Source organism: Sarcophilus harrisii, chromosome 3, assembly GCF_902635505.1.
Source record: "Sarcophilus harrisii chromosome 3, mSarHar1.11, whole genome shotgun sequence".
In the NCBI taxonomy this organism is placed as follows: domain Eukaryota; kingdom Metazoa; phylum Chordata; class Mammalia; order Dasyuromorphia; family Dasyuridae; genus Sarcophilus; species Sarcophilus harrisii.
Window position 1 is genome coordinate 86479385 of NC_045428.1, and position 15890 is coordinate 86495274.

The window sequence follows — 15890 nt, forward strand, 5'->3', positions numbered from 1 at the left end:
AAAGAAGATCCCTAAAGGCAGTGGAGGCTTTTTTCAAATGAAATTCAAATAGAAATAGTGTCTCGCAGCTTTAGACTTGGGGCAGTGCAGGAACAAGAAGAGATGAGTTTTGGAAGAGTAGATTTTCTGAGTTTTTCTCTTGCTTTTCTAAGGTCCTAAGAAGGTCCATAAGAGCTATGATTGTGTCTTGCTTAAACATTGTATTAACCCTTGCCTAGGCCAGTCTTCATGTATTGATATTTAATTAATGTTTGGTGAAGTTCATATTGCCTTTCTTTTTCTGCTATGCCTTTATTAAATTCAAGATTAACCTAGTATTGGGGAAAAAAAATAGTGTTCTTAATGCCTTGATTTTCTTTTGCAAACAAGATAAAGATTGTTGGGAGAGAGAAAGCTGGGGATAATAAATGGGGAAAAATGTGTGATGTAGATCCCCAGTTAGACTCAGTATAAACCCAGAAGCACAAGAGGAAAAAAAAAATACATGAAGGAAGAAAGATTCATTTAGGTTTGCCTTTTTTTTTTTTTTTTTTTTTTTTTTAAAGGTACCTACTGCGGGTTCATCTTCCAAACTCACCTTTAAGCCATTGCAATGACAGGTTCTAGACTTGCTTCTCCTCCCCCAAATACACTTATTGCCTTTGTCTCATATCCGACAGAAATAGACACTGTTATGCTTTTGTTTAGGTCTTACTAATAACATCCTGTACACTGACTACAGAGCACTCTGCAAATATAAAATGTTATTTCAGTGCTGAGTTATAATAATAATCCAGAGAAACTGTAGCTAAAAGGATTTCTATAAGCAATTTGGGGAAGATTGCTGTTCTACTCTCTTTACACTGCTTGCTCTATCGCTTCAAATTTTGACACAGATGTTTCATTAATTCCTTCAAGAGTACTTACTATGCTAAGCATTATGAAAGGCACAAAGAAGAATGATAATAATAAGCTAACACTTACATCGTCCTTTAATGTTTGCCAAGCCCTTTACATATATTATTTAATTTGATCTTTACAAAATCTCTGAGAAGTAGTGTAATTATTCCCATTTTACAGATGTGGAAACTGAGGATGGTTGCCCAGGGTTAAACACTTAATAAGCAATTGAAACAAGATTTAAACTCATCTTTAAATCTTGAATTGGAGTCTTGACTTTCATGGAATTCATAGCCTATTTCTTCTGGAAATTAGTCTGGTTAATTGGAACTTCCCCAGGCAGAAGTCTCATAATCTTTGATGTTGTGAAAGTGACCACTAACTGCTAGTGACAGAACCATTCAGTTCCTGATAACCTTAATTTGTCTAGAAAATAACTATTATACTTGGATTTTTATATTTTATAGGGTTTTTATAAGCAGAGTAATCAAACAGCCCACAATATTTCAGAGTTCGGTCTGGTTCAGGATTAAAATATAATTGAGAAATATTTAACAAAATAAATGAAAATACAACAGAACCTAGATAATATTAATGTGTAGTTTTATAAATCAATAAGAAACCAATAAAGATTCTTCATATATTGTTCAGAAGCCCCAGTTTCTATTCAAGTTTGATATCTCTGCTTATAAGGACTCTTAAATGAATATATGAACTATAGTTTGTAAAATAGTATGCACAAAGTAATTATATTATTTTAGGTGAATTTTCAAACTTTATTCAGTCAACATTTATTTTGTATATTTAGTATGTACTGTGGTGGTTTGCTCTTGGTTATCAAAGAGGTCCAAGACATCAGAGAGGTGACTCCGTGACACGCCAGGGAATTGGAATTAAGTAAGGGAGGGCTGAGCAAAGTCACTGGCCTTACATTCTCCTCTGGACCATCAGAGCCCCAGTGGCCAAATATAAATCAGGGTGACAGAAGATGGCTCTAGAAGTAGTCAACATTTATCCTATATATTTAGTGTGTATTAAAGCTGTGCAGAATGCCAGGGAAAGAATATTTAGTCACTGCCCTCAGGGAGTTTAGTATTTGGTAGAAAAAGATAAATGCATGGGTAAAAACACTCAGGAACACTTTTAAAGGAACACAAACAATTATTTTTTGAAAAATGGGAAAATATAATAATGCTGTTTCCATGGGCCTTTTGTTCCATCAGGATCCTAACGTGATTCTTGGCCATTAAGCTCAAATCTCTTGACACTGATTCATTAATCTCTACTAAGTTTAGATAATAAGCAGTGGGTAGATCTCAAAATAACCTCAGAGGAAGGGAAAACCAGGCAGAGAAGATAACAGTAGATAGTTGATCAGTGTCAGAGAGGCAGAAAACCCAGTCTTTAAGATTCCCATTTGATGTACTATTCCCAAGACTGTTCTAAAAGGTACTTTTTTGGAAATCTGACTAAATGAAGATCTACTTATTTTGGAGCTCCAAGATGAGTTTCCTTTGGGGCCTTTTGTTAATATAATATATGAAAATAAGATATATGAACAAATAAGTATTACAGAAGGTAGGGGATAATAGGCCAGGAAAAGAATGCAGACAAAGCTCTCCAAGAAAATTTGAGGCCACATGGAGAGAACATTTAAAATAAAGGAATCAAGAAACATTTCATGGAAAAATGGCCCCTAGAGTGAGGTGCTAACAGATATTACCCTTTAAATTTACATTAGATTCACGTGTTGGGACCTAAACCAGACTTGGAAAACTAGTACATCCCAATGCTGTATATACTCTTCTAATTGAAATCCCTTCATTTTGTAGGTGAGTAAACTGAAGTTCTGAGAACTTAAATAATTTGCCCAAAATTGCATAATAAGTGAGTGACAAAGGCAGTATTTAAACTTAGATCTTTCTAATTCAGAGTCAGTCATTGTACCAAAAACAGTGCCCCACTAGCTTATAAAAGATGAGGAAGACCTTGAAAGTACTTTATTTGACTGAGAAAATGAAGAATAAACAATAAGTATATCCTTTCAGCCTCCTTGCAGTTCTGACACTATGAAGAGAAGTTTAAATATCCACATTTCCCCAGTGACACAAAGATTTACAGTTCTTGAGAACTACAGATAAGAGTTAGAAACAATATGTTAAAATGTTCTTTTATTTGGTTATATCTTGCCTGAGCATGAAAAAAATATTAATATATTATCAGGATACTGGGACAAATCCCAAAATAACTTGTAGTTTTTCATATTGTGCTAATTATTTTTCAGAAGCCAGCTCTAGCTGATAACTTAGAAATTTTGATGTTTTTACCAGATCATTTACTTAAAAGAAGTAAAGCATGTTACCAACTTTATCCAAGGAAACTCTGGATGGTTGCTAGCTTCTCAGGAGTTAGAGATCATATTAACATAGAGAAAAGTAGGTCAGACGATATGTGTCCATTTTTCAAAGATCTCAAAAAATTCAGTGATCCCCAGCCTCACGGTATTAACAATGATTTAAAATGGTATGGCTGTTTTGTTCTTTTCTGTTCCTTAGTATTAAATACAATGTGTTAGGTTCATGATACTCACTGAGCAAACTCTTAGTTGATTGATTAATGATATCAAGGATCATCACTCTCCAGGTCCTTACTCTGCCTTCCAAATCATCAAAGATTAATTTGTGTTCAATGTAGTTTCATGGATACTCTATTATTGTACTCTAATTCTTTGAAATTTTGTAAACATTATGTCGTTCCAAGTACTAATATACCTACTAGTTAACTATCTGATTTATATAAATCAGCTCATCTCTCTCATCTGCAAAATGAAGAAATTAAATTAAGGTCTCTTCCTGCCCTAATATTCTGTGACTTTGTACTAATCTCTGTTAACCAGACTATTCTATAAAACAGAGTGTCTTTTGGCATTCCAAACAAGCAATTTACTATCATTATTCTCTGAATTTCAGAAAGAAAAAAAAACAGTAGAATTTATCATACATTCATTTGCCCATTCATCCATTACACAGTCATTCAGGAGATATATTTCATCAAGAAAGCTTTGATTTTTATGTTTTTCAAAACTTTTAATTTGAAATAACAATATAGTTTCTGCCAGATGTTCCAAGAGGGTTGGGGAAAAAATGAGCTAAAAAAATGTTCTTAAGTTTTAGTTTTCAGTTCCTTTGGGATTTTCAGCTCCTGTGAATTTCACTGCATCCAAATTTATCAGTATTTATTTCCTTTTCTTCCCTCCCTCTCTTCCTCCCTTCCCTCTCTTCCTCCCTTCCTCCCTTCCTCCTCCCTCCTCCTCCCTCCCTCCCTCCCTCCCTCCCTTCCTTCCTTCCTTCCTTCCTTCCTTCCTTCCTTCCTTCCTTCCTTCCTTCCTTCCTTCCTTCCTTCCTTCCTTCCTTCCTTCCTTCCTTCCTTCCTTCCTTCCTTCCTTCTTATTTTTTTGCTATTTCTCTTGTCCAAAAAGCCTAATATAGTCTTAAGTAAATTGCTTTTCTCTGACAAATAGCCTCAGATCTGTGGTCCCATTCTGATTGATGTTTACACACAGGTGCCTCTAAGTTAAGTGGAGTCAATATATGATTTCTCACCCTTTAGAATATTACCACATGGGTAACAAAAAAAAAAATCTGTAAATATCAAGCTTGAAATCATTTAATCAGGAACATGAATCATTTATACACCCCAATTATAAAAATGTTGATAGAATTGGATATGGTGTTGATTTTTTTTTTTTTTTATATTACAGCTGTTTTCTTACAATGATATCACATCCCTCTTCAGGAATGACGCCGCTATGTCATGCTTGGCAAGCTCACTGGTCATTTGGCTCAAGCACAAATAAGAACTAACAGTGGTACCATTCCATAGGATTGTGAGAGAGGCCCCCAAAGAATGGATGACCCTTTTCTCCCTATGTATTTATGCTCAGATAATTTATTTAAATAATGGTTCTGGCACATTTTGCTACACAGATTTCAGCTTATATTGCAGACTCTGCAATTCATTTGGAAAATGTAATTTCCACTCCTGCATACTAATCGATTTCTTCACAAACACCTGCTATCAGTTATGATAATAAAAATGCCATTCTAAATTGAAAAAGGGCCAAATAGAGCTTGCTAAGGAAATGACTTAAGTGTCTTTCAGTGTTGCTAATATAGTAATGTGCTTGTAGAGCCAACACTTTTTTTTCAATCTTCGCATTTTCAGTAATTTTGCCCTGTTACATCATCCCTCTGTCAAATAAAACCTCCTTACAGTAAATCAGATCAAAGTAGCAGTGATTGCTATCTTGGGTTATGAAAAATGATTGAAGCTGGATTGTAAAGGGTTAAAATATCTTCTCTTTATTCTCAAATCTATCCTGGCTCTCTTTCTGCCTTTGTGGATTAATAGCCAAAGAGCTTTAAAATTGCCTGTACACACCCAGAGAATAAACTTTTGTTTATTTAATTTCTCCATCCTCTAATCCATTCAGTACAGCATTGCCAGACTAATCTTTCTAAATCACAAATTTCATCCTGCCACTCCCCAGCTCAAGAATCTATCAGAGCTCCAGGCTGGCTAACACATCAAGCCTTAATTCAATCTGAATTCCAGACCTTCCTCCACCTAGCCCCTCTGCTCTCTCCAACATGAACACTCAACTTCATTCAGGCATTTTCTTATCATCAGAAAAGCAATTTGCTCTAGAAAGGTCATGTGACACATTCAGGGTCCAATAAGGAGTAAGATGTTCAAACCTAGATCCTCTGACCCCAGACCCAATTCTCATCCCAGTGTACCACACTGCCAGTATTCTAAGTTTTGATCTTCTCTTTCACTCAATATCAATCTCAAAAGATACATAAAGAAAAATGGAAAAGGATGTCAAGTGAAGTTCACATTGTTGATTCCTTTTCTATCTCTAACAATTGCTATTAAGTTTTGTGTCAGGAGAGACTATCAAATAAAAATCCAGGAACATAGAGACTGTTAAAAAGAAAACCTGCTGGCCAGAGAAAGAACTGAGAAATAGGAGTATGAATACAATCATTTTATATATGTTATATTTATTTGTATTTAATTATAGTCATCTGAGGGGGGAATTGGAGGTAAAAGAAGGAAACAAAAAGAATCTTATACAGTAATTTTAATAGCAAGTTGTACATAGATTTCCATTTTCATGTGTAATATTTTTATTGTACTGTTATGAAAAATGTTCATTTTATTCCATAAATTAAAATAAAATAATTTTAAAATTAAAAAGTTAATAATTTTTTAAAAGGGCCAGATGTTTTTATACTTACCCTTTGTATACTCAGTATCTTGCACATATTGGGCATCTTATAAATATTTACCGATTTGGGAAGAAAAAAAGAAAAACTTGCTTACAAAACAAAGAAAACCAAGTTACCATTCTGGTAGAAAGAAAAGATCATTTTTAGCCCACTAAAATGTAAACTCCCTGAGGAAAAGGTCTATTTAATTTGTCTTTATATCCTCAGTACCTTGCATATAGTAAGAATTTAATCATTTGTGGAGTGGAATAGAATTTTGTGGAACAATTTGTGGAATGGAACAGGACATGAGAAAATTGGTAGAGGGTCAACTCAGCTACGGGTAGATTTCTTTTTGATCCTTATATTCCACTGTGTCCATAGGACCAGGTAGGTCCTCTGATGTGTTAAGAAGCAACTTATTTCAAAAGTCTTATTTCAGTTTTAAACTGTTAAATCTGGGATATAGGATGTCCCAAAAGTCTTATTTATGCCTAAAAAGGCATAAAAAGAAAGGAATCAGAATACAAATGAATATTACTATTTGTACAAAATTCAGGACTTTAATCAGGATTCCCATTCCATCTAGAACTGCAACATTCATTCATTTATTTAGCAAGTATTTCATGGATGTCCACTATGTCAGATACTGTGCGATACAGAGGCAAAAACAAAAGTATCTGCCCCCTATTGAACTTATCAGGTTTAAAGAAAGAAGTAATGGACATAGAATATTATAGTAAGAGGGGAAAGGTCACTTTCTGTGTAGTCAGAGGATCCAGCCTCTGAAACGTATTATCTATGAGATGTTGGGCAGGTAATTTAAAAGCCTTGGTTTCCTCATCTGTAAAAGGAGAAGATTGGACTAGTTGCTCTCTGAAAACAGTTCTAGCTCTAAACCCATCAAACTGTGGACTCTTCTTCATAAGAACTTAGGAGTAAAATACTACCAGACGGTCCCAGTACTACATGGTTGGAAAATGCTTTAGAATTTACTAAGCACTTTCAAATCTACTCCACTGAATCCTGATGACAGTTCTGTGAGGAAGGCAAGATAGTAGTTATCCTCATTTTATTGATGAAGAAATTAAGTATTGGAGTGGTCAAGTGGTTGACTTATGGTTACAAAACTATGAATGGTGGCAAGACTCAAATCTGCTGGATAATATCTGCCTCTATCCTGGACCCGTCCCATAAAGGGCAATCTGACTTCACAGGGTTTTTAAGCTATTAAAACTTAAAAGGTATTAAGCTATAGGATATCCCAAAAGCCTTATTGCAGTTTTAAACTGTTAAAGCTGGGATATAGGGTGTCCCAAAAGTCTTATTGTTATTTTAAATTATTAAAACTGGGATATAGAGTGTCCCAAAAGTCTTATTGCAGTTTTAAACTATTAAAGCTGGAATATGGGGTGTCCCAAAAGTCTTATTGCAGTTTTAAACTATTAAAGCTGGGATATAGGGTGTCCAAAATGTCTTATCGTTGTTTTAAACTATTAAAGCTGGGATACAGCGTGTTCAAAAAAGTCTTATTGCAGTTTTAAAACCATTAAAATTGGGATTTAGGTGTCCCAAAAATCTTAGTGCAGATTTAACCTTTAAGAAATCAAATCAATCTGCATTAAAACTTTTGTGACATCCTATTTAGCCACCATAAGCAAAAACATTTGGGGGGTTTTCTTTTCATTTTTCTGCTGGTGCTCCAGCCCTGAGTTGGCAAAGGCCATTTCTTTAATCAGGTGGTCAGATCCCTTTCTCAGCAAGAAGCTCACCCGCAGAAGTCCCACGTAGGTCTGTTGCCCCCCACCAAATGCTTCACTGAGCCCTGTTCTGAAATTGCTGTTTGTCCCCTCAGCCCTGGCTGCCCAGGCGTATGCCCTCAAGGAAGAGAACGACAGCCTGCGGTGGCAGCTGGACGCCTACAGGAATGAGGTAGAGCTGCTGAAGCAGGAGAAAGGGCAGCTCTTCCGTACTGAGGAGAACCTCACTAAGGACCAGCAGCTGCAGTTTCTTCAGCAGACGATGCAAGGCATGCAGCAGGTATTTCAGCCCCAGATTCCTGACCCTCGATCCCTGGGAGGCTGGAGAATTGGGAACCCCTAGGATGGGTCACAGGCCAACAGAATGTGGTGGAAATGAAACCCAAAGTGCTCATTTGGTGGAGGGAGAGGGAATTAAATTGATGGCTACACTTGGGGTGAAATGAAAAAAAAAGGGCAAGGATCTAGATGTAGCTGAGTGAAATGCACATCATAGATAAATGGGCATTTATATATGTGTATATACATATGTGGGTATATTTATATGTAATAAAAACTAAAAGAGAAAGTAATAAAGAGGCTTTCTTGCTCATTTGAGATTGCTATTTGAAATTTCAGGAAACTTACATCTCTTGTATATATACTATAGATGTAATCAGGGATAAATCAAGGGAGTTCCCTGATTTTCTCCATGCTTGGTAATGTGTCCTACATGGCCTCTTGGGTTTGTTCAAGACCATGGATATAGTCCAGGAGATAAGGAAGCCTCCTTTAATCAACAACCTGACCACATATGTACACACAAACACATTATAAAAAGAAATAGAGAGGCTGTAAATACACACACACACACACACACACATACACACACACATATTCATATGTATTTATCTATCTCTCTCTGACTATATTATATATCTATCTTTATACATCTATATATTTGTAGATATAGATATATGGATAGAAAGATGGATATCTTAAATTTAACCAAGTTTCAACATCAAATGGTCATTAAAGTCTTGTAAGTGTTTCTATGACTATATTATATATCTATCTATCTATATCGATATCTATAAACTTATAGATATCGATATATATATATGGAGAGATGGATATCTTAAATTTAACCAAATTTCAATGTTAAATGGTCATTAAAGCCTTATCTGTTTCTATGACTATATTATATATTTTATATATAATATATGTATATATTTGTAGATATATGGATAGAGAGATGGATATCTTAAATTTAACCAAGTTTCAATGTCACATGTTCATTAAAGCCTTGTTATCTATCTCTGTGACTATAATATCTATCTATCTATATTTTTATAGATAAATATATTTGGACAGAGAGATGGATATCTTAAATGTAATCAGGTTTCAACATCAAATGGTCATTAAAGTCTTGTTAATATGTCATCTAGGTAGAAAAATGTTTAAAACAAAAATACCTTCAGTTGGTTTTGCAAAAGTATGAACTTGCAATTTCATGTTTCACTGCTGTGTTTGTTTGTTCTATCAGGGTTGAAATCATGCCTTTTGCCTCCTTTGTATCTCCACCTTGCCTACTATAGTACTGGGCACATAACAGGCACTTAAGTGCTTGTTGGCTCAATGGATGGAAATGTCACTGGGTAGCCGCTACTGATGTTGTCACTGCTAGTCTCCCCCAAAAGACTGGACAATTATATGAGGTGGTTTGAAAGAGTTTTCTATTCTTTCTACTTGGATAGGTTGAATTTGAGAGTCCATATTTCCTGGAAATTATCAGAAAGGAACATAGATGGGCAGTTTGATGGAGAGAGAAAGGAGCTTGGATTGTGGGGTGCTGGGATTGAGAAAGGGGAAAGCAAGAGTCATGGTTGTCTAAGGATTGGAATGAAGGGATTCTGGTCAGAATTTAGACCAAAAAATCATCAAAGTAGGTATAGAGAGAATTGACAAAAATCTATCCTTATCATGTCCGTAATCAAAAATTAAATAAATGGGAGAAGTGAGTTTTCTCTGACTAGAGAGAAGCCTTCAAGCCAAAGCTGAGTTACTACTCAACAGGAACTGTATAGTATGGAATTGTTTCTTGTTAGACTCTGTTGCTTGCAAATAACTGAAACTGTGTATGATTTTGAAATTCTAGGATTAGGTGTCTTGAAATCTTAAAGTATCTTTCCAGTGAGTTAATTGGTTCATTTCTCCAGTTTAGTATTGGATACTCAGAGGTAAAAATCACTTAATGATGGCCATCCATTTCTCTCCCTGTCCCCATGGTAAAATGTGCATTCCTTTATATAATACTCTTAGCTCCCTTTTGCCTAACACTTATGCAGTTTGCAAAGTGATTTTCATGCATTATCTCACTTGATAATTGTTTAGGTAACCATAGGAATCTACTGAGTTCTCCAGCCACTTGTCCCTGCTAATTCATATCTGGGCTTGCTCCACCTTCCATTCAAACATATCCTGGGTTCCTTAGGGCTAAATCTATATATCCAGGAGCACACAAAGAAAACAGGAAAGCTGGTTCGTGTTAGAACAGCACACCAAGGAAAATCAGCACCTTAGTAGCAGATGGAATAAGTGAGGGTGATAGATCCCCAAAGAGAATTTGAAAAGTCATGATAAAAAATTTAGCTTGTAAATTGCCTTGTGAATAGGTTATAGCTAAAGCAAATTCTAAGGTAATTGTAAAATGCAAATACTCCTAGGTACCTACTTATTATTTCATAACTTGAACATGGAATGCAGTCAGGTCCTAGGGGAGACTACTGTATTAGCTTCCTTCTGGAAGCAAGATTTCCCCTTCTGTGATGGTGCTAGAGTATAGACCTTGAGATAATGATTTCTGATTTCAGGTCCCACGTTATAATATAGAATAGACAAATGCTCACAATGTGAGAATATTTTCTGAAAGAAAATGGTTTTCATTTACATTAAGATGGGGGCAGATGAAGAACATCTAGTAACGCTTTCATTTCTAGAATAACTTACTAGGGTCCTCAGGGAGAGTCCCTTATTTGGAAGGAGCTTATGGAGAAAAAAACAATGGCTAACCTAATGCCTGTTATCTATCCACGGATCAGAGTCTGTTTTCATGGGTGGAAATGAGGTTACACATCCAGGCAGAGAAGCTGTTTTATTTGTAAATGACCATGTTAGTGCTGCCATTCACCTGGATGGTTCTGTTAAGTTCAAGACCATGAACTGCCTACAGAAACATTCAAATGATTAGAGGGGTAACTATCACGGGAACATTAGCCAAGCAGAAAGGAAACAATTGAGAGGAAAGGAAATAAAATGAATCAATGACTCGTAACAATAATAATAATGGCTCCCATTCATTGAACACTGTCTGGTTCAAGAAACACTTCTATCATTTCCCCCCATAACAAGATGGTAAGAAAAGGTTAATAATAATTCATATTTCTATAACTCTATAAAACATTAAGGTTTGCAGAGCACTTTCCTCGTGGTCCCTTGAGGTGAGTTGCACAAATATTATTGCTTCAATTTTGAAGAAAATAAAACTGGTTCTTCTGAATTGTTGTGTGGGGAAAGTGATAAAAGAAGTATAAAGAGCTTTGTAAATTTTTGTTGACAGACCTTTGACACTATTTATATAAGGGGTCTCCCAATAAGGAACTTCCTCTTCTATTGCCTGTGGGTACTTCTTGGCAACTTATAAGTTTAAAGAGTAGCCTGGGGCCCTGAAGGGTTGCATGATTTACCCAGTCACACAGCAGAGGAGCAAGTTTTCCTAGTTCTAATACCAGTTGTGTAGTCAATGTACTGCTTCTCAGGACATCCCCAGTGCCCTGCCTTCTGTAAACCCATAGTGTACCAGTTGTTCCAAAAGTCTCTGGGCAGTTTTAAAGCTTTCATTATGCACTAAGACTTTTGGGATGTACTTAATAATTGTGGGTCTCCATTATTGCTGCCTCTTGGGAATTCTTTGTTTCTCTGTTTTCCCTGTGATTTCCTCTCTTCTCTTCTAACGGTCCTATATTTAACATTTCTATTTTTGTCCCCACCTTGAAGATAATAAAGCTGAGACTCATTATCAAGTTTAGATGATTTGCCACAATAACTAAGTCACAGAGCTATAACTCGAGTCCCGGGTCTTCCGATTTCAAATCCATTTGGCTGTGCTGCTTGCTTTGGCGTCTGAGAACAACTCACTAACCAAGTCGCAGAAATTATGTACTGACATCTGTCTCCTTCAAGAAATTTTTAAATCTTGGCTTTGAGCACTAACTGGTTGATGCTCTCAATATGTGTGGGACAGATCACTGAATTTCAAAGGCCAGCCAGAAAATGGCATTCACATAACTTCTCAGGTTCCTCCATTTGGAAATAGATATGACAGCTGCCTTGTGGGTGGAGTTCCCAGGGACATCCATCTGGTCAGGACATGGGACGTCTCTCTGCTCTGTGCCAGCATGAGGGTCTGTTGATTTCCCCCAAAGCATTAACATCACACCTCAATCTGCAAGCTGCCATGTTTCAGCGGGGCCCCTTTTACTCTCCTGGGAGCGCTTTCCTGTTTCTCACACTGTTGATAAGTTCACGAAATCCTTATTTGAGGAGACAGCATCTAACAATTATTGCATCATGTTGCCTTGAAATCATTGGGTGCCTGGTACAGTGACAGAAAATGTGAGACCAGGTTCTTTAGGAATTAGGAAGGAAAGGAAATAAACTCAATAACTATTACTCAAGGATAGTACTTGGAGAAGAGATCCCAATTCGGGTGGAGTTTGGATTAGGGGCATCTATGAGGTTCTGTCCAGCTCTGATTCTATATTTCTGAGGTACAGTTGCCTACTGATGTATTCCCTGAATGCTTGCTACCAACCCATGAACAATTACTTAAAATATTGATCTTTGACAAAGATAGAACCAGTTTTCAAAAAATTTAGTAAATGAAAGACAGCTGTAGTAGATTGAGTCTATGATAGGGAGGGAGTTTCTCGGATTCACTCTTTTTTAATGAAAATAGATCTGGACTCAACCTATCCCCATCAAAAAAAAAAAAAAGATTTAATACTACAATTCTTAAACATTAAAAAGTTATATCTGTGACTTTATTTTATAGCAACTTTATTTCTAAACATAACATTGGCTCTACACCTCTCTTTCCCAATATCATCCATTAAAATAAAGAAAAAGGAAAGGCAAAAAATATATAAATAAAAGAATTCTTAAGCAAAATCAATTAGTATGTCAGCTATACCTGACTGTATTCAGTGTTCATTTTTTATATTAATTCAATAAATATACAATAAGCATTTACTAAGCACTTACTCTGTGCAAGGCTCAAATATGTTACAGAAAAAGAGAGTGAGAGATTGGATATAACAATGAGAAGTTCTTCCTATTCTTCCTCTAGAGACATATCTTGCTGTTCAGTAGTTTAGGTGCCACTTTCATATCATACTAAGAGGTTTCACTCAGGAGATGAGTATACAAGAGCTTATTCTTCTTCACATCCTAAAGATAAATTTTTCCATATGTAATATATGTAGATACATTAAAGGGGGAAAATAAAAAAAAATCTGTTCAGAAATATCTCTTCATGCTTAATTTTTTATTTTGTTTTGAAAATGATCATTCTAATATGTCCTATATTCTTCAAATGCTCTAAGCCTGGCTGGACAATGTGGCACTCACTTAAGTGTTAATTTATTTCCACATAGTTGAAGCAACCACTTTTAACCACTTCACAAAACAGCAAGATATAACAAGAAAAATGATCTTCAGCCTTGACCCCCCAGTAGGAAGAAGTTTCATCAAATATCCACAGCAACTCCAGCCAAAACAGCTTGGTTTCCCATTCTGAAAACAACAACATGAAATTCAGTTTAATCCCTTTTGTGATCCTCATGTATTCAGGGAGGTGATACCATGAAGTGCAAATGAGTTGGATTTCAGTGAAGGGAGGCTGTGCAATGTCACCTGAATCCCTTTCCCTCCAGAGCACCTGGGTCCTGTGGCCAGCTATAGATCAGGATGACTGGAGATAGCCCTGGATGCAGGAGGTTACGTACTAGAGTATTGATTAAGTCATTAGTGGTATATAAAGTCATCTTTTGAGCTTTAAGTCATAAAATTACCAGTAAATATGTCAGATTAAATAAAGCAAAGATAATTCCTATCACTTTCTGATTTTCATCCTTCCCCCATTTCCCCCACCCTCATCGCCTGCAAATTCTATGATATTGAAATCTGTCACTCATAGCTTGGCAAGATAAAAAGTCACTCTTTTCAAGAAAGCAAATAGAGAATAGTTTGTTTCCATCATTTCTCTTAAAAAAAAAAATCAAATGTCATTTTGGAAACCATTCCCTTGTCAAATCAGACCTACCTGATACATCTTCCTAACAAAGTAGATATTGGGGGGGATTATTTTTATACTTAAGGAAAACCCTCCCCCAGCCTTTCTCTTTTCCTCATTTCTCAGGAAATTCTCAGCAGATCGCACAGTTCCACCCCTATTTGTGAAGAAAAATGTCTGGTCAACAGTAATCTAGCAATCCATGTTCCTGAAAATGAAAGCCCGTTGGGTTATTGCATTGAAGTTAGATCCTTCTAAGTTCACTCCTTGCATTAAGTGTGTGTCACAGTTTAATATCAGGCCCACTCAGAGGTCTCAAACAAAGGAGAAATAATAGCTTGTATCCATGGTAACATGATAGCCTCTACCTGATCTTAAGATGGCAATGAAATTAACTTGTATCTCTGCCACACAGGTGGTAGTATTGGCTTCCATTTATATCTATACGTGCACAAATGGAGAACAGACACAGTTGAAATCACTCTGTATCTTATGATCACCCATTGGAGTTTAAGCATAACTGCAGTCTCAAGATGTGCTTTCAGAATTTTCTTTTTATTCTTACTCGATGATGGATAGCTATTTCTTGTTAAATAATAACTCATTTTTAAAGTATAAATTTCTTTTTAAACTCACATAATTCTGATTTCTGAAGTGGCTGGTAATGTTCAGATAACAACAGGATGTAATTATAAGCGCGGATCATAAAATTGTATGTGACTAATGATGATTATGCCAGCAGGCCCCCCCTTAGGTAAGATACAGATGATTTCATAAATACTTTAAGGCAATACTTTATAATAGCATTAGCAAAGCTAGCCTGCAGACCAACTGTCTCATGCTGGTAAATCACTGGTCCATGTATAATAGTTTTTCTTCCTTCCTTCATTCTTCCCTCCTTCCTTCCTTTCCTTCCTATCTTCCTTCTTTCCTTCCTTTCCTTCCTATCTTCCTTTCTTCCTTCCTTCCTTCTTTCCTATTTTCCTTCATTCCTTCCTATCTTCCTTCCTTCCTTTCTTCCTTCCTCCCTCCCTCCCTTCCTTCCTCTCTCTTTCCTTCTTTTCCTTCCTATCTTCCTTCCTTTCCTTCCTATCTTCCTTCCTTCCTTGCTTCCTTCCTCCTTCCCTTCCTTCCTCCCTCCCTCCTTCCTTCCTTCCCTTCCTATCTTCCTTCCTTCCTTGCTTCCTATTTTCCTTCCTTCCTTCCTATCTTCCTTCCTTCCTTCTTCCCTCCCTCCCTTCCTTCCTCCCACCTTCCTTCCTTTCCTTTCTATCTTCCTTCTTTTCTTCTTCCCTCCTTCCTTCCTTTCCTCCCTATCTTCCTTCCTATCTCCCTTCCTTCCTTTCTTTCCTATCTTCCTTCCTTTCCTTCCTATCTTCCTTCCTTCCTTTCTTCCCTTCCTTCTTATCTTCCTTCCCTTCCTTCTTATCTTCCTTCCTTTCTTGCTTCCTTACTTCTTTCTTCCTTCCTTCTTTCTTTCTTATTCCTTTCTTCCTTTCTTTTTTATTTAATATTTTATTTTCCTCCAATTACATCTGAAAAAAATTAAGTATTAATATTTTAAATTTTGAATTCCAAATTCTCTCTCTCCCTCCCTCCTTCTCTCCTCTCCTAGTTCATTAAGAAATCAAGCAATATTATATAGAT

General features: G+C 36.2%; 1 protein-coding gene across 10 annotated transcripts in view; it reads left to right on the top strand.

The window, feature by feature from the left end:
- ENOX1 (ecto-NOX disulfide-thiol exchanger 1) overlaps positions 1–15890 on the top strand; it is a 663627-nt gene that overhangs the window by 552560 nt on the left and 95177 nt on the right. For all 10 annotated transcript variants that reach the window (XM_031958417.1, XM_031958412.1, XM_031958413.1 and 7 more), the window contains one exon: positions 8008–8192. In XM_031958417.1, the coding sequence (XP_031814277.1) occupies positions 8008–8192 (185 nt within the window). The remainder of the gene's footprint in view (positions 1–8007; positions 8193–15890) is intronic.